The sequence below is a fragment of the Protopterus annectens genome, chromosome 4.part1 (genome assembly GCF_019279795.1).
Source record: "Protopterus annectens isolate FY-2018-M chromosome 4.part1, PAN1.0, whole genome shotgun sequence".
NCBI lineage: Eukaryota > Metazoa > Chordata > Ceratodontiformes > Protopteridae > Protopterus > Protopterus annectens.
Window position 1 is genome coordinate 934,396,067 of NC_056734.1, and position 24,193 is coordinate 934,420,259.

Genomic DNA, 24,193 nt, shown 5'->3' on the forward strand with positions numbered 1-24,193 from the left:
TCGCCGTGAGCAAGTAGAACTGCATCTGCCCCTGGGCATGGTGGTGCCAGTGCCACTCATGGTGGGACCAGTTCCCGTGTTTGTGGCCAGAGGCAGCGAACTGTACATTTTGCCATGTATGAGCCAAAACTGTCCAACATACATTTGTATAGGGCTAGCACGTGCCTTGACTGTGTACATGCACAAACTCACACATCACTGTCACATGCAGGTCACCACCAAACACACACAGCTCCTCTCCATGACCCAGCTGACCAGCAGCCCTACACACACACACACACACACACACACACATACACACACACACACACACACACAATTTCCACTGTGTGGCACAGCCTATGCCTCTGGCAACCCCACACCACACCCTGTGCATGTGATGATACCTGTGCCACATCCTTGTCATCCATACCATTGATGCAGGGACATGCTAATATGTGTCTGATGCACAGGATGACTATAATACAGTTACTGACAGTTAGTAGTGCACTAGTGTTATGCCCTGTAAGGTGCTGTCTGCTGGCATGTGTTATGAGTACACATCACAGTGTATGTACCTTTGTTCCATAATGGTGCTTTGGTATTAGTATTGCTGACTGAATATTGTCTCCCAGACCTTTTCTGTTTCTGTTTATGTTTCTGTTCTGGGTGTCTGTGTGTCTACACTGCAGGGAGCTACTGCCAATGCAACGGCTCAGAATGGCATGGTGGCAGTTCAGGAATGTGACATCACTAAGTTATGGCTGTATATGTGCAAGGTTATCTAGGTGCATATGTGTAGGACAGTGTCTCAGGGACAATGGGGACAGACAGCATAATCTTGCATTCATACCCATTGACACAGCATGCTACTCTTGATGCATGTCACCTGGGAGTTCAGTAGGATCATAGGTTCATAGGATCATAGAAGGTTACTACAATAATTGCCCTGGGTCCTAACAAGTCTAGCCATTAGTTTATCCCCAACAGAATCATCTATCAGTACCTGTTGCCCCTGGCATTGAGGGACACAGGTGGGACACCTGGGATAGATGCATGGTATCCCATCCACACATCACAGTTGCACTTGATGAGGGTCTGCATTGTATTCTGTTTGACATGTATGGGAAGTGCATTCCTGAGATAGAGCAGCCTCTGGTAGACAAACCTGTTGATATCTCATATCAGATTCAGGCCTGTTGTGCTGGTAATGTGCGAGGAAGTAGACTCACATATATGGAGCAGCTGTTGAAGGGCAGGGACCAACGTTAACTTGTAGGCATGCCATAGCCTACCTCTGGGCAACCTGTCTGATACTGAGTGGAGAACTACTGATTAGAGGCTGTCTGTATGGGACAGGTGTTGGTGGCCATGGATTACCTTTGTGAGTATTACCATGGCCTTTTCAGTTGGTGCAGATATCTGGATAGGTAAATATCACATGGGCCATTGTACTAAATTATTGTTCTACTGGCTGAGGACTATACAGAGGTAATGTCCACCTTTTCTCTGGATGCACTCTCTTTACCTATGAGTTGCACCATGTACAAGGCCTTTCTGACCACTGCCATTACATGATTGTGGAATGCAACATTGTTATCAAACTGAGTACCCAGGTCTCTCAGCACAGGTTGTGTGTTTATGGGGTTGCCAATGATGTGACAAACAGTGGTGCTGTGTCCTTGCCAAATGGTATGATGGTACTTTTTACTGCATTTAGCTTGAGGCCAGGACCTTGGCACCAGTCTGTACTCAATATAAGACCCTATTGCAGTACGTTAATATCATTTAGTGGGTCAGTGACTCACAGCACACAACTTACAGTCGCCACAGCCTTAGTCAGTGCCTACATATGTGGGTTATGGCAGGTTAGCATTCATGCCTAGCTACATGTGGCTTATTTAGGGGCAGCGGCTACCCACTGGGCCTTGACATGTATAAATATTGCACTCACAAAGGCAACACAGAGTAGGGTTGTCACCTTAACAAATACCCAATGTGGGACATTTCTTGTAATATCGTGAGAGTTGGCAGGACAAACCATACCCATGGCAAGTGCAAAGGACAGGACTTCTCTTGGTCTGCTAATATGACATCTTATTTTTGTAGCATTTCCCTAGCTTATGGTATGTCTTGGAACATGCAGGTGTTTCTGATATAAAATGACTGGTTTATGCAACTATTACACATATGTAGGAAATGTTTGTTGTCCTACACTCTTGGGACCTATGTATTATTTTAATTGTTTTCACAGGACACACCTAGCCAGACATGGACTGCAACCTGCATGGTGGGACAGGTGTTGGCCCTAACACAGTCACAGTGCTGCAGGGGGATACACACACACACACACACACACACACACACACACACACACACACACACACACACACACACACACACTCACGCACACTCTTAAACCTCCCTTATTGAGAGTAGAACTCCTACCTATCTAGTTGTACATACTATAGCGCTACATACATATCACATGCACTACGGAGCTTCTATATTTTCATAGTTTTGAAAACTACTACTCAGGTGGATGACATCTGCAGGTGCTGTAAAGGTTGCCACAGGGGAGTGGTTAACAGGTTTGCACAGGCCCTTAAAATGGTATAACCATTGCACACAAGCACAGTCACACTGCTGTAAGGGGATATGCATACACACACACATACACTCACAGAGTTGCCATTTTCGAGATTAGAACCCCTACCCATCTAGCTGTATGTACTATATTGCTACGTACGTATCACATGTGCCACAGAGCTTATGTGCCAGGAAAGTGTCTAACTGTGCATCTAAGGTGGATGACACCAGCAGGCCATGTAAAGTAATTCAATGGAGGATTAACAGGCTGGAACAGGCCCTCAAAATGGTATAACCATCACACACACACACACACACACACACACACACACACACGCACACACGCACACACGCACACACGCGCACACACACACACACACACACACACACACACACACACACACACACACACACACACACACACACACACATACTCACACAGTTGTCAGTTTTAAGATTAGAACCCCTACCTATCTAGTTGTATTTACTATAGTGCTACATACTTATGACATGCGCCACAGAGCTTATGTACCTGGTGAGTGTCTAGCTGTGCATCTAAGGTGGATGACACCAGCAGGCCCTGTAAAGTAATCCAATGGGGGATTAATATGCATCTAAGGTGGATGATATCAGCAGGCCCTGTAAAGTAATCCAGTGGGGGGATTAACAGGGTGGAACAGACCCTCAAAATGGTATAACCATCTCACACACACACATTCACACACTGCCCCAAGGGATATGCTTCACACACACATGCACACACACACACACACACACACACACACACACACACACACACACACACACACACACACACACACACACACACACACACACACACACACACACACACACACACACACACACACACACACACACACACACACGTTCACATAGTTCTCAGTTCTGAGATTAGAACCCCTATGTATTTAGTTGAATGTACCATAGTGCTACATACTTTTTGCATGTACCACAGAGTTTATGTACTTGGACAGTGTCTAACTGTGCATCTAAGGTGGAGGACACCAGCAGGTGCTGTAAAGTAATCCAAAGGGGGGTTGACAGGTAGGCACAGACTTTAAAATGTATTGGCATTGCACACACACACAGGCAAAAAATGCACACAACAGCAAGTGGATATACCTACATGCACTCACTCACTGAGTTGCTTGGATTAGAACCACTACCTGTCTAGATGTATACGCAATAATTGTACGTAGTTATCACAAGCACCATGGAGCTTATGCATTTGAAGAGTGCCTGACATTGCTGTTGGGATGTATGACATCAATAGCTGCTGACAGGAGGACACTGTTGTGGAGGACACTAGTCACTGGGCCTTAAAATGAGTGACCATTGCACAGACATAGGCCTGTTGGGTGTGTGTAGTCTGCTGTATGTGGAATATATATATATACAAACATACACACACACACACACACACACACACACACACACACACACACACACACACACACACACACACACATGGTGGATGATGTAAGATGAGAACCACTACCTACCTACTTTTATACACTAGAGCTCACCGTACTATTTGCACATGACACTGGTTGCAATTTGTGTATGAGTGGCTGCAGCACTACATCACTCTATGCCTTTCTGGGTCTCTCCCCCTCTATCTGCCTCTCTCTATATGATATATATCTATGTTACTTATATATATGTATCTATATTACAATCAACAGATCCAGATATATCTTATATGTGCCACATATGGATAGATAAGGGTAATCATGTCTGATGGGGATAGGAAGAGACAGTTAAGGTATACATAGCTGTCTGTATGCACAGAGATATATGGGCATCACAGTTCTATAGTCAGATATGAAATTAGCTAAGTGCTGGAGCATGCCCAGTATGACCATCAATACTTACAATGGGACTCCAGGCCAGACCTACCTGTACTCCAGTCCAGGATTTTGTGTGCTGCAGCCAATTGTTTAGTGAACCTGATTAAACAGTCCAGCACATCCCTGATATAATGCCTGAGGGATTTCCTGACTGTGTGCTGTCCTTAATATCAGACCCACATCTATGGCATGTACAGAGTGTATTGGACTGAACAGAGTTTTGCATAATATGTCTGGTACATTTTACATAGCACTGTGATTTCTTGTTCCATCAGTGGAAGATCATTATAGATTGATGTGAGGATCTGCTGACAGACATTTGGGTAGCTGACACCATACACTGCAGGGAACCCATGCTACTGCCCGAACTGTTCTATTATGCACTTTCTACATTTGTCTTTCCAGTAGTTCCTCCTTCCCCTTATATGTGGGCCTTTGTCCTGCCCTGCTCCAGTTCCTGGCTTTGTCCACAGTTGCTGCTCTGTGTAGTTGTAGGTATGCTATGACTGGGGTAAGAGATGTAACACCACACACAGGGTTACAGACTTCACACCTCTGACTGTATCTGTTTTGCAGGTTGTCCAACATTGTGCCACACACATCTGCCCTGGTCCTCCAGTGGTTTGTGTTGTACTGTTATTATAAGGCTACAAGTTGCCCATACCTCTCAGACTCTTACAGGCAAAACTCTGGACAGGCCATATATAACGGTGGGACACAAGCCCAAACATGGGGACAAGATTTTAATATTTATCTTACAAACTTAGGCAGTTGGTAAAATGGTTTTGTATTAGCATACATTTTCTGATGGGCATGAAGTCTGCATCTCAACTGTCAGTAGTTTGCCAGAAAACTGCAATGCTATGACAAACGGAACAGATATATAAGGCATAATTGTGGACATTCTGTGAAACTCTGTACATTTGTGGGGTTTGGATGGTGCCCACTGCCCTGTTGTAAGTACTGACACAGTTAAGTGGCAGCCTCTATATCCTGGTGCTACACTGACTTGTTACAACATGCTGTTCTACTAGCCACCATCTAGGTTACTCAGAGCTGTGTACTGTGCATATCTGTGGACCCCTATCCCTCCATTGTCTCTGTCTTTGTCCAGCTTTCTTGCAGTAACAAATACTGACATATGGACAGTCTGTAGAACTCCTACCTTAGGTGTAGCTCACATGCAAAACAGTATGCACAGCCAGTCTCGAACCATGTACCTCATCAACCATGGTAATGTACCTAGCTCACTAAGCCACAACAGCCACCAGACAGTGCACTTTACATCCTGACACTATCAACCACAGACATACATAGCACATTGACCCCTGCATATTGGGGAAATGGTACGTCACCAGTTTAATTGGGACAGCCTAGGGATTGTGTGGTGTGCTGCTATTACCTTGCAAACATACTGTTACTGAAGTTGTATGAGAACACAGGTGTGTTGGGGGTAGGGGACTCTAGCACTGACAGTCAAGCATCTGTCCTGTGACCCCACTGTATGTAATTCCCTGACATAGTGCAGTGGGTTTTTCTGGCTTGAGGTCTACTGCATATTATGGGTTGGCCAGTATTGGCAGAGAGTTCCTGTTGTCCCACATAACTGTCAGTTGTCGGCAGCTATCCTGGTAGCCCACTCTATTCCCTTGCACACATGTGGTAGGTCCATACATATGCTACCACAGTCTACTACCCCATTCATTTGTTGTACAGAAGAGTGACTTACCTTGTGCCTGCAGCAGTTGAGATAACAGTGCTTCAGGACTGTCTCTGTCTGATGCATGAAGTATACACCCAATACATGGTAAGGTACAGGTTGTGTGTTGTGGCTGGCATCCTTTTTACTATCTATGGGAATTGGAGTGAGGTGTCAGTCCCTAGGACCCTAGGTTGTCAGTGCATGTGCTATGCATTGTGTCATTGCCAAGGCCAGGGCATACTGGGCATGCCTACGTCTGGCTACCGGGACAGGCTGAAAGGTTTCCTCCTCCGAGTCCCCTGTGGCTGTGGGGACCTTGGCACTGGTGGGGGCTTGTGTGTCCCTTGTGATGTTCCTGCCACAGCTGTTTCTGCAGGATCATATTGTTTAGCATGGCACATACTGTGAATATGTGTGCACATGTGGCTGGAGAGTACTGTAGGGATCCAGCAGATATACTGAGGCAGTGGAACCGTGACTTGAGCAACCCAAACACATGCTCTATGATGTTGCTAGTTTGTGCATGTGCCTCATTATGGTGCTCTTCAGTAGGTGTGTGTGCATTTCTGATGGGTGTCATCACCCATGATTCCAGTGTATATCCAGCATCCTCCAGTAGATGGCCGTATGGGATGTCATCCCTGGCAAACATCTGGTACAGCTGTGAGGCATGCCAGATGTGGGAGTCATGATAGCTGCCAGGGCTGCCAGCACAAACATTAATGATAATGCCTTGAGCATTGCACATGACCTGGCAGTTGATGGAATGATACCCCTTGCGGTTGACATAGACCTTACCCTCTTCACTGGGTGGTGCTTTGATGTGCACAAGTGCACTCTATGACACTCAGTGCCTCAGTGTAGTGTGCTACATGGTGGAAGAGATGCATATTGCTGACCCTCTCGACTCAGGAGTGCAGGGTAAGTAAATGTGCTCACTGGCATGTGATTGCATGGCATCCAGAAATTGGTGGAGTACCCTGGATGCAAATGCCTGTGAGACCCCCATTAGGTCCCCAGTCGGTCTTTGAAAAGTACCTGTAGCTAATATTCTAAGGGCTACACATATCTTTGTTTCCACTGGGATGGGTTCCCATCTTTTGGATCTGGGTCTGAGTTGAGGGCAGCAGAGCTCACTGAGTTCTTGCAGTATGTCCCTGCGCACCCTGTAGTGTTCTACAATCTCTAGCTCATGTAGCCCCTGGAAGATTACCCTGGGCCTGAACACTCTTCCCCTTCTCAGTCTGGGCATATTGTCAGTATCAGCATCATCACTGGCCTCTGTCTCAAGGACATACAGATGTAGCAGAGCAGCAGCAGCCCCTAGCATTTTGTCAGTTAGAATTCCCAAGTGTGTACTCCAATGGGAAAATCAGATTGCATGGTGCATGCATACTTTATAGTGGTGTGCTGCAGCTGCAGCCTGTATTATTGGCTCATTATGCTGCATTCCACCTGATAGGTATAGCATTGGGGGTTTGAATGGGCCAGTGTCTGTTGAGCAGGGCTCATCAGTCATTTCTACCTGATTGGCTTTCTCAGGCTATTTTCTTTTTTTTTCTAATTTTTTTCTAATTCTTTCAGTGCTAAGCAGTGAGGCATGCTGCACAAACCTGTGGCACTAGTGTAAACAGTGCTCAGCAGTTTTGACACTCCCCCAAGCATGGACATGCTCAACATTTCTTAAACCAGCTAAAACACGTGCTGTGGGACTAAACACAGCTCAGCAGCATCAGACACCCCCCCCACTTAGCTAAGCTTAGCTGAGCGCAAACATGTGCCGCTGAGCTCCAATCCGTTTACACATAGCGTGACACACACCCTTTTGATGTCAGCTATCTGTTGCACTACTACCTACGTGGTTCTAGTCCTACCATGGGTTGTATCTGTGGACACTGTAGCCCTTTTTGGTATTCAGTAACCCCCAGCTCATTTACATACAGCTAACTGAGTATACCTTGGAGACTTACCTACACCAGGGCCTGCCTCTGTAACAACCACTGACATCTGCCTTTGTAAGTCTCTGCAAGCTGGACACTATAATGTAATATTTTTGCAAATGTATAATTTTCATTTTTTATAGTTTTTAATTTTTTTTTTTGCCATAATGGCATGTTTGTGCATTGCTGTATGCTGTGCAAACATACTATATGTATTAAAAAATAATAATTTTTCATGATTTGCATTGCTTTCTGGACTCACTGGCAATAGTATTTGGCCATTTTTATGCCTACAGTGCCACATCCACCCGTTTTTTTTGGGGTGGGGGTTTACAGCTGCTGATTAAATTTTACAGTCCAGTACACAGTTTCTATCCACGTACATTTTTTATACCAACACAGCACCTACACAGGTGCCTTTTTGCTTATTGTATTGCAAATCAACCTCATTTGCATTGATTTCACCAGCTTATGAGGTGATTTGCATTCCACGGACACTACCATGTCCACACACTCAAGCACGCCCCTCTGTCTTCTTTACTGAATCGCTCGGTGGCCATGTTCCATGTTGGGGCTGTTGCTACTATGCCTACATATAGAGTTGTTCTTTGTAGGCTTTATTGAATTCCCCCCTTGGTCTCAATCAAAATGACTCGGGTTGTAATACACCAGAGTAAAGCACTTACACTGAGAGCAAGTCTTTTGAAATCTGGCCCCTAATCTGATTTCTTTTAAATAAGTTTTATATTGCTCATCACCTTTGTTTATATATTTCATATGCAGCAACCATTTTCAACACAGTTCTATTACAACTTTTTCTGATGTTTTCCTGTACTGCCTCCCATCACAATCATTACTAATTATTTGCATTGAAATTTTGAGGAAATGTGTATGTTCTCTGTATAATGTCTTGTTTATTGCTTTAGGTTAAATTGATACTGGAGCTTTTCTTCTCAGAGTCCTTTTTTAGCTTTCCCTGTAAACAATCAAGATAAGATTATTGAGAAAATGATTGATCACAAATGACTAAGAGAAAACACAGTTCATCTAATACTTATCTGCATACCTGCATATGTGTTTTTAAAGGATAGAACCCCTCCCCCTATACTTATGTAGTTATGTACTAACTCCATGGCTAAACAATTGTACAATATTGGGAAAGAGATACTCTGAATAAAATGTGCTCAACTGTTTCACAGAAATGGCAATCCTGTACAACCCACCAGTCATTGTTAACCCTATGTGTGCCAGCAGAGCCATAGCAACTTATTTTGTGCACAGTATAGTTCCCCAGTCTGATGAGGAGCAAAAAAAGGTTCTTCTTTGTAGACTTTAGGATGCTGCTTGCTAAAAACATAACATGGAGCATGGAAACCCTTCAGCCTTGATTGAGACTATGCTATAACCCACTAGTCATCTGCTAGTCACACCGCCTGACATCTTGCAACTAAGATGGCTGCCGCTTTGCCCTACCCTAACTATGCCTCTGGATTCCAGCAGTTAGAACCTGATAGGACCCCCCAGCATATATGGGTATTTCCTATGGAGCTAATGCAATTAACAATGTTTAGTAAATATGTTAGTATATGATGAGAAAAGTATAAGGTAAATATTAAGATTAAACAACTTCTTTATGCAAATTGTATCTTTGTATGAATAAATCTAGTCATAAAAGGACTGCATTAGCACATAGTTGCTTTGAATTGCAAAACATTTAAGGTATTTTCTTTTATCCTGTGATCATTTTGAGGATGTCTTTGCAAACATGCACTATTGCATACAGGGATTTTATTTAAAAAAAATTTGATCCTCTTCTCAGGCATTGACTCTAAATCTCTTTCAGAACTGATATTCTGTTTGCATGGACTACAAGGGGATATCATACATCAGCCAGGGCAAAATATTTTTACAGAGGGATTGCAAATGGGAAACATGGAGAAGAGAGTGCTAATATGGGGAATCAGGCCATGTGATCACTGCAGTTCCATGCATCTGACGTCTATGTGTTTGCATCTTCCCACCTTCTGTTGACATTTAGCAACACACACAAACAGGTGCTGGAACCAGTTCCTCTGGTCGCCATCACAAGTTGGCCAACCTTTGAAGAATACATATGCCCTTCTGCCAAGGAAATAGAGAAGGTTTATGTTGGTCATTTCAGTCCTCTGGCTAGTTCCCTAATTAATCAAACTCACTGTATGAACCAAATATTCCTGGGTTAACAGTCAATGATACATCTCCATGTGTCATGGAATTGGGTATATAGAGTTTATATAGAAACCAAGATCAGTTCTGCATCTTCAAACATCAGACATTAAGCTTTTGAAATGACTTCTGCTTATTTTTGTAACTGAAAATAACACTTTATCAGGCATTTTCCAGGAATAATTTGAAATAAGAATCCTGTTTTAAAAATCATTATAAGCATAATAAAAAACAATAAGTATATTAAAACTTGCAACCTGTAGTCAGAACTGTTGTTTTTTCTGTGGTTGATTCTGCAGTTGTAAGTGTTGTAGATGTTGTAGTACTTGTGACAAAAGTAGTTGAATCTAAGAAAAAAAGAATCCTTAGTAACAAAAATATTGATCTAAAGTTTTAACAGAAATTCTTCAGTGACTAGCAGTGGAATAATTACATTGGCTGCCTGACTGATGCAAGTATTTAATTGTAACTACAAGGCAATTTCATGCTTATGAATGGTAGCAATCCAGTACTGGGTACATGATATTATCTGTTATTACTGGTTTATTAGAAAAAAAGTGTCAACACGTAAGAGGAGACGAAGCTGCATTCTGAAGTGAGTCAATTGTGCTTTGCAATGAAAATTTTCTGAAACAATTGTGAATAAGTTTAATCCTTGTGCATGCTTAAATGTTTTTGATGTTTTTGTTAATTTTTGAGTTATCACAATTCTGCATTTCATTGTATTTGACAATCACAGCTAGTGTGTCATATTCACCTTGCCAAACAGAATAACAGATGTGTCTACTTCAAAAAACAGAGAATAATCATTCTATTATTATTATAGCAATAACCCACGCCTGGGTGTGGGTAATGCTGGATTTACCCATGGTTGGCGTGGATTGGTCCCGAGGGCGAAGCCCGAGGGACCAAACAAAGCCAACCGTGGGTAAATACAGCATTACCCACACCCAGAAGTGGGTTATTGCTATTATACCATGACATTATTTAAGAAAAGAGACTATTACTTTTCTTAAATAATGGCATAGTATAATGCCTGTTTACTGCCCTTCCGCAGATGTCTGGCATCCGCGGCAGTTCTGATGTACTGCGCGCCTGTGCAGTACATCAGAGCTGTGGGCAAAAGCAACGGAGAAATCAAGATCTCCGTTGCTTTTTTTTTTACTGTTTTCGCTATGTTAAATGGGTTTAACATAGCGAGACAGTTTCAAAATAAGCAACGGAGATGTCCGTTGCTTATTTTAAAACTGTCTTGCTATGTTAAACCCATTTAACATAGTGAAACAGTAAAAAAAGCAACGGAGATCTTGCTTTCTCCGTTGCTTTTTTTTTTAAAACCTGTCTCGCTATGTTAAATGGGTTTAGCATAACGCGACAGCTTTAAAATAAACAACAGAGATCTCCATTGCTTATTTTAAAACTGTCTCGCTATGTTAAACCCATTTAACATAGCGAGACAGTGTTTTAAAAGTAGAGTTATACTAATGGAAAAAAGTCTGGGCGACCTATCACAGCTGAATCATAAGAGCTGCAATGGCCCATTGATTTAGTCAAAAGCAACTGAAGAAGCCCCAGGATCAAAGAGGCAGAAACAAAAACCAAAGAAGGACATGTTCTGCAGCTTTTTCAAGATAAATTTTAGTGACCAACTATGCAGGTATTGAGGTATCTAAGGAGTTCCAAAGAGAAGGGGATGGTCAATTGCAACAAACTGATGAGTGATTGTATTCTTTCTTAGAGGAATTTAATGCTGAAGGGAGAGACAGACTGCCCTAGTTAGTTGGGGATAGGAGTTCAACTCTTTTAATAAAAAAGTTTGTCAAATTAAAAACACTGAAAATATGCTTGTAACAGTTAATTCCACTTTCCACTATTGCCTTTGAATGAAAGCACAGTAAATGATGGAGTTATAGTTCAGGCAAACACAATTCTTTGTGAAAGGATTTTATCAAGGCATACTTTACTGATAGGTCTCATAGGCTTGACTATTACATCACATATTACTCAGTAAAAATTGGCTTGGATATTACATTGAATTATATAATCTTGTAGATTTGGATGGAGAATGGGGGATAATGGGTTTGGATGCCATAAGATCAAACAATTCAGTTGAGGCTTTAATTATAGTAGGTAGGCACAAGTCCAGCAACATCAAAGTTAAATCATGGGATAATTGGATTTTAGTTTTTTTATAATACATAGCAGCAATTCTGGAGAAAGAGTCAGATCAAGCTCCCTGTTTATCAAGCTATTTTGTCATTATTATGGAGGCCAGCTTTGTCAAAGGTGGGCTTTCTTGTTTGTAGTGCAACCAAAACATTAGAAAGTTCAAGGCCACAGATAAGCAGTTAAGATGTGATAAGAGACACACACAGACATGGTTAAATGTCATAACTGATAAACTTATAATCAGTTTCAGCCAATCACAGAATTTAACAGGCCTTACAGTTGATTAATGCTAGGCTTCTAATGATGGAAATTGTGTTTGGCCAGCATGTAGGTTTCATATTTACATTTGTGGAGGTAGGCATTCTACTTCTCAGTGTTGGTCCAAATATAGATACACCAGTGGAAAAAAGCAAGTTGTCCCTTCTGGGTTTTAACAAAATCAATGTCTTTCTAAGATTCAAGAAAGCTAGTGCAGAATCACATGCCCATAAATGTGAAAGTTTTTTCATGCTTTACTGAAGTATTTTTCTAAAAAGCCAGATGTGATGGAGCTGTTAGATGGTTTTAGATCAGGTTTTTCAATAAAGTCTAATATTTACATGAATTCATCTTCTGGTGTGAATTTGAAATTAGTGAAGGTAAGCAAAAAGTAGTTAAGTTTTTTCTGCTAAAGGAGATTGCTAAAGGTAAAATAATTGGACAGTTTCAGATTCCACCCATTGAATCATTTAATATCTCTTCTCTTGCACTGGTACTCAATAAAAAGAGGGAGAATTTAGGTTAATGCATCAGTTCACCTTTCCTGAAGACTCTTTAGTTAATGAGGTATTGACAAAGAAGATGCCAAAGTCCAGTACTCTATCCTGAATGATACTATATGAGTTATTCATAAACTAAAATACCATTGGTTAGCCAAAGCTCAGATAGAAGCTGAATTTTGCTCTTTGAGGATGATCTCTGTTTTGATCTAGCCATGTCCATGGGTTGCTCAGTGGTTTATACCACTTTTGAGTACTTCAGTTCAGCATTAGTATGGGGCTGGCAGCAAATGTTCACAGTCCAGGATAGAGTACACTATTTCGTTTTTTGTATTGTTGGGAAGGAGCATCAGGAGTTAGTGAATGTTTCCAGTCACTTATGGGTCTTTGCAATAAGCTGGGTGCTCCATTAAGTCTATATACGTTTTAAAGATTGGGGTATATTCTTCCATGTCCTCCTTTCATTTGCCAAAGAACAATTTAGAAACTGTATCTTCTTAATTACAATATTTCCTAGCTGCAAAGAAAGTGTTAATTGGTCAAGTCATGGAACTTGTATGATTATTGCTTCATTTTTCTTGTAAAGTCAATGTTCAGAGCAGGACTTTAATTTTCTCTTTAGCTAACATACTATGGGATGGTCAAAAAGCGTGGTAAGGTCAAGATCAACAGGCAAGTTAAAAATTGCTTTCAGTTATGGTCTAATGTCCTACTGGAATTTAATAATTCTTCCTTTTGGGAAGCAGATTAGGTGGCCAAAGATGTAATGCAACTTTTTATGGCTGCAACCCTTTATGTTTATGCCCACCCTTGTTTGTTGTCTAGTCTTTACATATAATAAATGTATGAGTTTTTCATACTTTGATCATTTGATGCAGAAACATAATAAGTGAATAAACTATCACAGTGCTACATTTTCATTTTTAGAAATAACATCAGCAGAAACTACTACTGCATCCACTCAAGAAACAGCTATTTTAACTACATTATTACAGCAGGTACAATATTTTGTATTTTACTGTCATTTATGGCAATTTTCATCTTCATCCTATAACATAAAAAGATTTCAATTTATATCTAAGCACTTAGGATGTGCGTTAATGACCTATAGCTGTAATGAAAACATACACCAATTCCAGCAACATATCTTTGACATTTAACAATGTTTTCCTTTAGCTTTGCAGTAGAGATTATAAAATAGTTTGTTGCCATTGTGTATGTTTTCTAGCACTCTGTGAATTCAACTGTGTTCTGTTTCATGAGAAGGACATTTAAGAACCAAAGGTGTAAAAAAACAATACTGCACGTGTCTTGTGTTTTTGATTGGAGCATTTTAGTATTGGAATAACAATAATATTTCAAGCTGGCAAGTACTGCTAAAAGAAGTATTTGTGATATATTATATTTCCTATTGGTCTGGACTATTGTTGGAATAGATTGAAACTGATATGAAACTTAACTGCTATGAGTCCATTTGTTTTTAAGAAAATAATTAAATTTAGGAATTTAAATTGTGTCAGAGTTTTAAGATTATTGTGAAGTGCCATGGAAGGCATTATTAAGTGTCACAGGCATGTTGCTGGAATGCAGGTAAGTTATTAATATGTAAGATGTTAGTGCACATCCTAAGTACTTCAATGTAAAATGGAATGGTGTTATGTTATCGAGTGAAGATGCAAATTGTCATATATGACAGAAAAATGCAGTCTTATACGAGTTGTATTAGGTGTTGTTTCCTCAGTTGTTTCATGAATAGAAGCAATGGTAGATTCTGCTAATGTTATTTCTAAAAATGAAAATGTCGAACTGTGATCATCTATTCACTTATTGCATTTCTGCATCAAATGATCAAAGTAGGAAAAACTCATAAAGTTATCATATGTGAAATACTCTGAACAATTTACACCTTTGACAAAGAATTAACATTTTGATGTTAAACCTTACTCATTGTGAACTCAGCCAGGGAAGAGGTAACATTGTTCATAGTTATCCCTTTTTAGTGTAAACCATTGGTGATATAAAATGGAAGAGGGCATAACCTGAAAAATGTTTGTAGCAGTTATACAGGGATATCCAATAGGCAATTCACAAACCTAACAAAATGTTACTTTTTCATCAAAGTACTCTCTGGTTATATCACTTGATTTGCATCATACAGTAGGAAAGTAGATGCTGATAAATTAAATCCTGTGCAAAAAGGACCAGATCAGCAACAGCTCATAACCCTAGAACTGTGCAATACCTACCATGCTATCGAAATATTTTTTTTGACTAATTTTCCATTTTAACCCCAATTAAGTTCAATTAGTTCTGTGAATAAACATCCATCTTTTTCAAATATTAAAGGCAATATTTGTTTCCATAATTCAAGTATATGATTAATCTTCAAAAAGCTGCAATCATATCAAAAACACATAAATTTCATGTGCCCTTTTAGAGCTTAATTATGCATATAACAATTTTTTTTGTGAATGCACATACATGTTGATGGAAGAGTTGTTTCAACAATTGTCTCAGGAGTGGAGGACAAGGTGGTTTCAGAAGTTACTTCTAGGAGAATAATAATGAAGGAGTTATCATACTCATGTAAAAAGTACTCTATAAGACAAATAGTGGAAAATAAACTTTTAGGGTCATCTGTTAACACAAGTCATTGTGACCCTTATGTGACACTATGTGTTTATGTGAAACTTTATTCAAAATCCTAAAACTTATACTCAGGATACACTACAACCTCACAATTGATGGTGACATCCACCCAAACCTTGGTCCATCTCAACCTGTTGACCCTAATCCCCCTACTATATCCCTTACCAACATAGCTCCAACAAATAGACCTCCTAATTCACTGCTGGCCTGCCATCTAAACATTAGGAGCATAAATAACAAAACTCAGCACCTGCATGCGCTCTTAGCTGTTCATTCCCCAGATATATTATGCCTAACAGAAACATGGCTAAAGCCTGCCACCAAGGACCATGAGATTCTGCCACCAGGGTACAATATGTTTTGACTAGACCATACCAGCAGAAAGGGTTGTGGGGTAGCCATACTTTACAAGGCTACCCTATCTGTCAGCATAGACACCTAACAACCCCCCCAGTTCAATAATGCTGAGATTCTTATCTCAAAACTACAAATGAATAAAAACAAAAATATAAACTTTATCTGTGTCAACGTTCCCCCAGGGAGAAAGATAGAAACTTTAGAAGACTTCTTATATTAGTTATCCAATAACTACCCCCAAGAAACAATTGTTCTTGGGGATTTCAACATTGACTGGAACACTTACTCTTGTGAAACCCCCACAACCCACATACACCTCTATGGATTTAATCAAATCATAACCTCACCCACCAGGACAGGAAAACCCAATAACAAGGAAAGTACCCTAGACTGGATACTCATCAATGCCCATCCTCAATCCTATAAATCAGGCACTTTGCTTGATGAACTAAGTGGCCGCTGTCTCACCTATGTAATCAAGCTCAAAGTAGACTGCTCCTACCAACCCACCTAAAGAACATTAAGAAACAACAATAATTTTATTCTCACCAAGTTTCAAAGTGAACTTAAGGCATGCAACTGGTCAGTACTAAAAAGTTTTCCCCTAGATGAAGCAGTAGCATACTTTAACACCAAATTCCTTGCTATTCTTAACTCCCATGCTCCCAGCCACTCTATTAGAACTAAAGTTAATATTGTAAGGTGGCTTTCTAAAGATACCAATACCAAAATTTCACTCAGAAACAAAGCATGGGCCACCTACCGAAAAACAAAAGCCCTACTTGATCAACTAAGATTCAGAGATTCAGACAGCTAAGGAATGACACCAAAAATCCATAATCTTAGACAAAAAGAACTGCTACTACTATCTACTGCAAAAACACCAAAACAAACCTCAAAAGTTCTGGGCAGGAATAAACAAACTACTCCACCCAAGCCAAACTGCCACTCCACCCCCCTCAGCTTCCCAACAAAAATCCCCAGTAGGCATTGCTAATAACTTTAACAGCTTCTTCACAGAGACTGATCTCTAGCCAGCCAACTCTCTCCCAATGGCTCTAATTCTAATGCAGCCACACCCAGTACCCAAACATACTTCACCTTCCAACCTGTTCCTACTCAACTTATTCATGCCCTAACTAAGAAACTAAGAACCACCACCCTGGCTGTCAACCTCCTCCCAGCAGACTATCTGCAAAAGGCTGCTGACACCATAGCATAATCCATCTCAATCTTGATCAACAGAGCTATATCTGAAGCTGCTGTACCCATTATATGGAAAATCTACCATGTCATACCTCTCCATAAAGGAGGCAGTTCCACTGAACTGTTAAACATTAGACCCATAGCTATTCTGTCACCTCTAGCTAAAATTATGGAGAAGAGTGTACACATACAGCTCATGCACTACCTCATGCAGAACAAGCTATTGTCCAACTTTCAGCATGGCTTTAAGCCACTCCACAGTACTATTTCTGCCCTCCTCTCTTTTTCTAACATCATTAACCACATCCACAATAATAACAAACTGTCCTCAGCACTATTTCTAGATCTATCCAAGGCTTTTGGTATGGTTTACCACAAAATGCTTATAAATACCTTGAAGGCCTTCTTCTTAAACAACCATGCACTCCAATGGTTTACATCCTACCTGCAGGGCATGCAACAGGCAGTCCTATGGCAGGACATGCTATCATCTCGCCTACCCATCACATTAAGAATCCCCCAGGACTTGATACCAGGACCCCTTCTTTTCTCCATCTTTATTTGGATGACTCTACTTTGATTTGTTCTGACACCTCACCAGCTGCTCTTTTCACATTAACCCAAAAATACCTTTAGTACAGTGGGAAAAATGGCTCTTCAATCAACATCTAATCCTAAACTCCTACAAAATTAAGCTGCTCCTCTTCTCCCCCACATGCAGGATTCCCCCTGCCATCCTTCAGCATAACCACTAACAATGGCACTATCATCTCCCCAGAAGCACAAACTAAACAACTGGGTGTAATAGTTGATAACAACCTGAAGTTTGATGCATGTATCAATCAAACTATTAAAACCATTAATAAAAAACTTGGCTCTCTTTACAGAATAAAACCTTTCCTTACCCCACTTGTTAGAACTGCAATTGCCCATTCCCATCTACTATCAACTCTTCTCTACACCTCACCTCTATTCTCCAACTTAAACAAAACAGATCTTAATAAACTGTCATCCTGCTATAACCACATTGCCAGATTTGCTACTGGCACTGCCTACCGGACACACCAATGTCACAACCTAAATCATCTAGGATGGCTTGAAGTGCCTAGCCTACTGACGTTCAACCAGCTAATAGTGGCACATAAAGTCCTTTACCAACTAGAAAATACATCTGCACTAAAAAATATTATCAGCCCCTACACCAGCACCTGGCCACTGCAATCATCCTCTAGACTCCTAGTTCAAACATACAAATTCAAGTATTCAGCTGGGGACTCTCTGTTTGCCAACTCTATTGGAAAAACATGGAAGAGACTCCCAGCAGACTTGACCCTAGAACCCTCACTAACTTGATTCAAAACCAAACTCAAGAAATACTTCAAAACACATTGGTTATGTCCTTGCACTAACCCCAAATAGTGACCTCTCTATTACTTCGGTGCCTTACCTTCAACTACTTCTAACTTTTTTCCACCACACAATTTCAAGAAAGGTCAATTGTATAACTGCTGCTCAATGTGTCTTAAACCTGAATGTAATGTTATGTATATATATCTTTGAAAATAATGTTATGTTTTGTAAAGTGTTTTATAATAAGTTAGTACTACATGTACTAAATACTGGTATTGCTTATGACTGTAATCTGCTTGAAACTAGCATTTACTAAATGTTCAATGTGTATTATTATCTTGGAGATTTTCTCCCCGGACCACTGCTGAAAATGGATATATATCCAGTTGGACTATCCCGGTCAACAAATGTAAAATAAATAAATACATAAATGTAGGTTGAGTCCATTTTATTCATCAGCATGTAACTACATATTGTTACCATTCATAGTTAAGACATGATTAATCAGTTGAGGTTAAACATTTTTTATTGCTGAGAAATATATTATAAAGAGGATTGTGTTTGAATGCAGCACTTGTACTGTTTTACTTAGGGATACGGTGATTAAAGGAGTTAGTGTTTTCCTTTCAATAGCCTTTGCTTCAGCTAATTGTCATACCTGAATAGGAGTGAATCTTGATGTACAATCACACTTGCTGAATTTTTCCATGCATAATTAAGTCTTTCATCGATATGGCATCTGATTTATTAATATGTGGATTTGCTTAATTTACAAATGTTTTTGTACACTTTTCATGGGATTTTAAACTTGCTGTACAACAACAGTCCTTGCTCCAGTTTGCTATTTTTGGTTTGTTCTGTTGCCCATTGATTTTGTCTGTTTTACTTCTGGCATCTGAGGAAGGTGTGGGGACATTGCAAAGTTTGTTCTCAGGAATTTGAACATTCATTTGGTGATATTACACTGTTCTTCAACAAAGTACACAGAGACTGGATCGACTTGAAAGTGTGCACCCCTACAACCAATCATACATTCTAATGTGAGTTCTGGTTCTTTTCCTGTTCCTGAGGCAAACAATAGAGGTTTTAACAGTTAGAGGATTGTACTTGGATGCAGTTTGAGTTTTGTAAAGAGTATTAACTAGCACAATGGTGTTAATGGACAAAATAATGGCAAATTACATAGACGTTTAACAGACTTGCTAAGTTTTCAACAAATCAGGTCAGTAACACGAACATTGCTGGTAACTGTGTTCAGAATGGACTGAATGGGAAACCATTCACTTTAAATGACTTGTTGAGGTGTACTATGAGTTTAGAGTCTTCACAGACTGTTTCAGGAAATAATATACAAAATCATTGATTTGAACTAGACTATTTGTTAATGAAAATTAAAAAAATTACAGTTAGATAATCTTTATTTTACTGAATGTATTAATTCAAAGGTTGTACCTAAGGGTTTATCTTCTTGGAGATTTCCTACTGGTTTAGTACCTGAATCAGCTTTCTATAAGGAACGTATTGAACTATTTGATAAGCATGGGTTTGAATACATGTCGTTAATGATAAAGCACAACAGTTTAACTATTGAAACTTTAACTGAGCAGGTGACACAGGTGGATAGGCTTATTGTAAATTATGTTTTTAAAGAATTTGAATATGGAAGGATTTTTAGAAGCATTGGTGAAAAGGTGTCTGTTATTAATACTAGAAAAATAAAAAAAAATAGCAAGGGATAAGAAAGCTTACAATGGGAACTCTGCCTACCCCCTACCCCCAATATCTCAACAATGGGGAAACCAATTTAAGAACAGACAGCTAGTTTCAGAAAATGTCCAAATGCTTAATCCATCTCAGAATTATGCTACAGATAATAATGAAGAGGCAAGTGTTGACATCGAAGATGAGGATGATTTTTTAGACAAAGAGAATTCTCTTCCCCTAAGATGCTCAGACTGTCTTCAGAACTGACAAAGGTACAGAGTCAGTTTGTCCCAGCTGCTCAGAATCCACAAAGGGGTGGATTCCACATTAGGGGGGATACAATCAGAGGGGGAGGCAAGGGCAGAGACACCAGAACAGGTATTAGAAATCCAACAAGTCAAGAACAGTAGTGTAAGCCTTCTACCTGTACAAGTTTGTTTAAATATTGAAGGTGATTTTAAAATATACAACTTTTCTGACATTCACATTGATGAAGTTTGTTGTGATCTTTTTGCTAAAGGCCTAACTTTTATACCATCACAAAAATATGACATAGTATATTTATTGATAGACCTCAAACTGTTTATTAGAAAATTGAATTTAAAAATTCTTTCCCAGAATGTTAACATGGTGACAAGATCACTGCATATATCCAGTACTTTTAACCCCCCTAACCATGCTACATTAGAGTTGTTTTATAAGATGCGTGAGCTTGACTTGAGAAATGAGAACAGTTATAATGTTTCTAATATTTCCAGGAATGAAAGGCAGTTAATGGATTTGATTTGAAATAATACATTTGTTCAATTTATGAAACCAGATAAAGGATGTGGCTTAGTGGTAATGAATTGTATGGATTATATATCCAAAATTAAAGAAATGTTGTCCACTAAATCATACAAATCCATCTCACTCGAGTTGAATGTAGCATACAGGCATATTAGGGGAATATTGGAAGTTTTGTGGATAGATAGCAGTATCACTATTACGGAATATAATTATTTATTGGTGACCCACCTGCTCACCCCAACCATGTTTGGCATCCCGAAGTTGCACAAGAGTATACAGCAACCTCCATTGCACCCCACTGTGGATGCCAGTGGGTCTATCATATACCCTTTGGTTAAATACATTGATGTGAAATTGAATAAAATTGTGTCCAATGAACCAACAATTTGTGAGGATTTGTGGCATTTTCTAATAAAATTAAATGATATTGAATTTAGTGAGGAATATGTGTTTATTACAATAGACGTAAAGGATTTGTATTCTGTAATCCCACACAATACAGGATTAATGCAATGTTTCCATGAGTTTTTGATCGAGAAATGTTTTTTACAAGAGAAGGTTGATTTACTTGAGCACCTTTTAGAAAATGTTTTAAGCAATAATTTTATTGTACTACTCAAACTACTCCACAAGACACCCAAATCTTCCAACAACAAACACAGGCCAAGTGAAATAGTAGAAAAACTTTTTTATTAAAAAAACATACCATGCAAATCTCTAGTGCCTCGGCTGTACAAGCCTTTACAGAGCATAACATATTCCCTTCCCCATATGCTTATATACATTTCAATTCCTTTCAATTACCCAATAAAACAATATTCCAACTGACAATCAAAATACCATCTAATTACGATAAACATTGCCAATTACACTCTTTATTCAAACCTCTTGGAAAGAGTGTATCAGACTTTAAAATAAACATTGTTTCCTTTCTTCTTAATTTATTCTTAATGTCTTGTAACATAAAAGGATTTTGTTGCACGTTTTCTAATACAGTTGCTTGTAATCCAACTGGGTCCCCACATGAAATTCATGAAAATGTATTGCCACTGAGCTAGTTTGTTTATTCTTTCTTATGTCCCTTATGTGTTCTTTCAGTCTTGTAGAAAAACTTCTCTTACTTTCTCCTATATAATACTTTCCACATGGACATTTAAATTCATAAATTATTCCCTGACTTTCACAATTGTGCAAGCCTTTTTCCTGAAACTTTCTACCATTGATATAAGGAAAGCTTCTAACCACAAAATCACATACCCCACTTCTTCCACAAGGGAATGTTCCTTTTAAATTAACACTTTCACTTCTCTCCACTAGGGGTGTTTGAAATTTTCCATGCACTAAGAAATCTCCAATACTTGTAACCTTTTTATAGGAGAGACTAATTTTCCTGTCATTTCAAAGCATAGCATTTCTTTCCACATAAGCCCAATAATATTTAATCAGCTTTATCAATTTCTCAGTAAAAATAGTATATGTGGAAACTAAATAGATGCATTCTTTCTCATATTCCTAATTGCATAAATACATAGTAGCACTACCCCTTCTATTCTTATTAATACCTAGATCATTAATCTTGTTTATTTTTTCCATTCCTTCTCTCACTAATTTTTCATCATATCCCCTTTCACTGAACTTTTTAAATGTCTTATTTATTTCTTGTTTAAACTCTTCCTGATTATTACACAGCCCTTTAACTCTTAAAAATTCACCATATGGAATAGATTTTATAGTGTGTGGGTGGCAGCTTTGTCCATGCTTTGTCATGTCTGATGGTTCAAATTTCCTAAATATCCCAGTCTTTAAACTTCCATCGGGCATTTCCTCAACAGTAATATACAAATAATTAACTTTTTTCCAACTTGCAAGCCATCAAAACTAATGCCAAAGCTATTGTCATACAAACTTCTCTGCCCCTTTACAGATAAGGATCAGGTCATCTATGAAATGATATTTCACTACATATTTTGCATAGTATTCATTCTTGTATGTGTATATATATATATATATATGTATATATATATATATATATATATATATATATATATATATATACATACATACACCCTGTCAAAAAATATTAGAATACAAATGCTGCCCCCATGGTTGTGCCCTGTAACTGTCTATACAAACTACCATTGAACTCAAAAATGTTATTTTCTAAACAAAATAATACCAAATCCAATACATATTGTGTCACTGAAGTATCTCCTAAATAAAATTTTAAAGCTTCCACTCCAAAACAATGTTTTATATTAGTATACAGGCTTATTACATCCACCACCATGAAATACATGTCTTCTTCCCAAATTACATCCTTTACTTTTAACAAGAACTCAAAGACATCTCTAATGTATGATGGTATTTTTTTGCTACTGGTAATAAATACTGATGTAAAAAAACAAGTCAAATTGTGTGTGAAATACACGCAAGCAGATACTATGATGTGGCCCGGTGGATTATACAAATTTTTATGAATTTTAAGGACACAAATAAACTGTGCCATTGCATTACTTCTACCTTTCAGCTTGCATTGCACATCTTCATATGAAAAATAATGTAGTCTGTATCCTTTAAGCAATTCTTTATACTCTATTTCAGCCCTATGATAATCATATTTCCACTTTTTCAAAAATCTGTTCATTAAGATGCAAATAGCACATTTCTAAATATTGTGTGTAATGTAAAATGACCAATTTTCCCCCTTTGTCTGCTGGCTTAAACACCAGCTCTCTCTTCCGACTAAGCTCATTCAGACTGTTCCATTCACATTTACTTAAATTATATTGAATTGCTTTTCTATTTTGAAAAAAAATGTATAGTATTCTTTTTCTGCACTATAATTCAATAACAAACCAAATTGTTGAATGGTTTCATTTCTGAAAGGTGGCATAAAATTACTTTTAACTATAATTCCCTGTGTGT

At 39.0% G+C, this 24,193-nt stretch overlaps 1 protein-coding gene across 1 annotated transcript in view; it reads right to left on the bottom strand.

Annotated features, from left to right (window-relative positions):
- Nucleotides 1-24,193, bottom strand: part of LOC122801346 (mucin-5AC-like) — a 150,970-nt gene that overhangs the window by 39,165 nt on the left and 87,612 nt on the right. The window contains exon 48 of the mRNA XM_044070885.1: nt 10,544-10,633. Within this exon, the coding sequence (XP_043926820.1) occupies nt 10,544-10,633 (90 nt within the window). The remainder of the gene's footprint in view (nt 1-10,543; nt 10,634-24,193) is intronic.